Source organism: Eimeria tenella, genomic scaffold, assembly GCF_000499545.2.
Source record: "Eimeria tenella Houghton genomic scaffold, Eth_scaff2823, whole genome shotgun sequence".
NCBI classification, from domain to species: Eukaryota; Apicomplexa; class Conoidasida; order Eucoccidiorida; family Eimeriidae; genus Eimeria; species Eimeria tenella.
The window spans coordinates 1,744-2,799 of NW_013542702.1; the positions used below are offsets into that span (position 1 = coordinate 1,744).

The 1,056-nt window shown below is 59.5% G+C and overlaps 1 protein-coding gene across 1 annotated transcript in view; it reads left to right on the forward strand.

Annotated features, from left to right (window-relative positions):
• Window positions 1-142: 142 nt before the first annotated feature.
• The window catches only part of ETH_00040080 (uncharacterized protein), a gene marked incomplete at both ends in the record, with an annotated part of 1,806 nt that continues 892 nt past the window's right edge, over window positions 143-1,056 (forward strand). Inside the window, one exon of the mRNA XM_013375512.1 lies at window positions 143-1,054. Coding sequence (XP_013230966.1) covers window positions 143-1,054 — 912 coding nt within the window. The remainder of the gene's footprint in view (window positions 1,055-1,056) is intronic.

The window sequence follows — 1,056 nt, forward strand, 5'->3', positions numbered from 1 at the left end:
CAGCAGCAAACATAGCTGCGCTTGTTTTGCTTTTAAGGGTATAAGCCCATATCTCGAGCACTTCCTGCTGAGGACCTTTTACCGAGAACTAGGGTTTAGGGTTTAGGGATTAGGGTTTAGGGTTTAGGGTTAAGGGTTTAGGATGGAGGGGATCCGTCTGTTGCAGGGTCACCGGGACTCCGTGGTCTCCCTCGACTTGTACACTCCCTTTGCTGCTGCAGCTAGCTGCTGTTGCTGCTGCTGCTGCTGCTGCTGCTCGCCTGCAGCCCTCCCGTCTGCATCAGCGGCTGCCCCCAGCAGCTGCGCCCACAGCAGCAGCAGCAGCAGCAGCAGCAGCAGCTGTTTGCTGCTGAGCTGCAGCGAAGACCGCACAGTCCGCCTGTGGGACCTGCGGCAGCAAAAGGGGCCCCTCTGTCTCTCATTAGACCCTTGGGGGGCCCCCGGCGCTGTGGGAGCAGCAAAGTTTGCTGCTGCTGCTGCTGCTGCTGCTGTTGCTGTTGTTGCTGCTTGCGGCAGCAAGCTCCTTACCTTCGACCTGCGGCACACGCTGCGGCCCCTTCAGCAGCAGCAGCTGCAGCAAGGCCAGCAGCAGCAGCAGCAAGAACAACAGCAGCAGCAAGAACAGCAGCAGCAGCAGCAACAGCAGCAGCAGCAAGAACAGCAGCAGCAGCAGCAAGAGGGGCTTGAGGCTAGTGCTGCTGGGATTACGCCCTCGGTGATAGACTTGAGGGCTCTTTGTTCCGGAGAATCAGCAGCAGCAGCAGCAGCTGCTGCAACAGCAGCAGCAGCAGCAGAAGAGAAGGAGGAAGCAGACGGCGATTGGGACATAAACGACTTTGACGTATGGCAGCCTCCTGCTGCTGTGCTGCAGCAGCTGCTGCGCAGCAGCAGAAGCAACAGCAAAAGCAGCAGAAGCAGCAAGAAATCCGCAGCAGCTCCTTCTGCAGCAGCAGCTGCTGCAGCAGCAACTTCTCCTACATCCGAGGGCCCCCTCATCGCCGTTCCCACAGACGGCGGCAGAGTAGTGCTGCTGCAGCAGCAGCAGCAGCAGCTGCA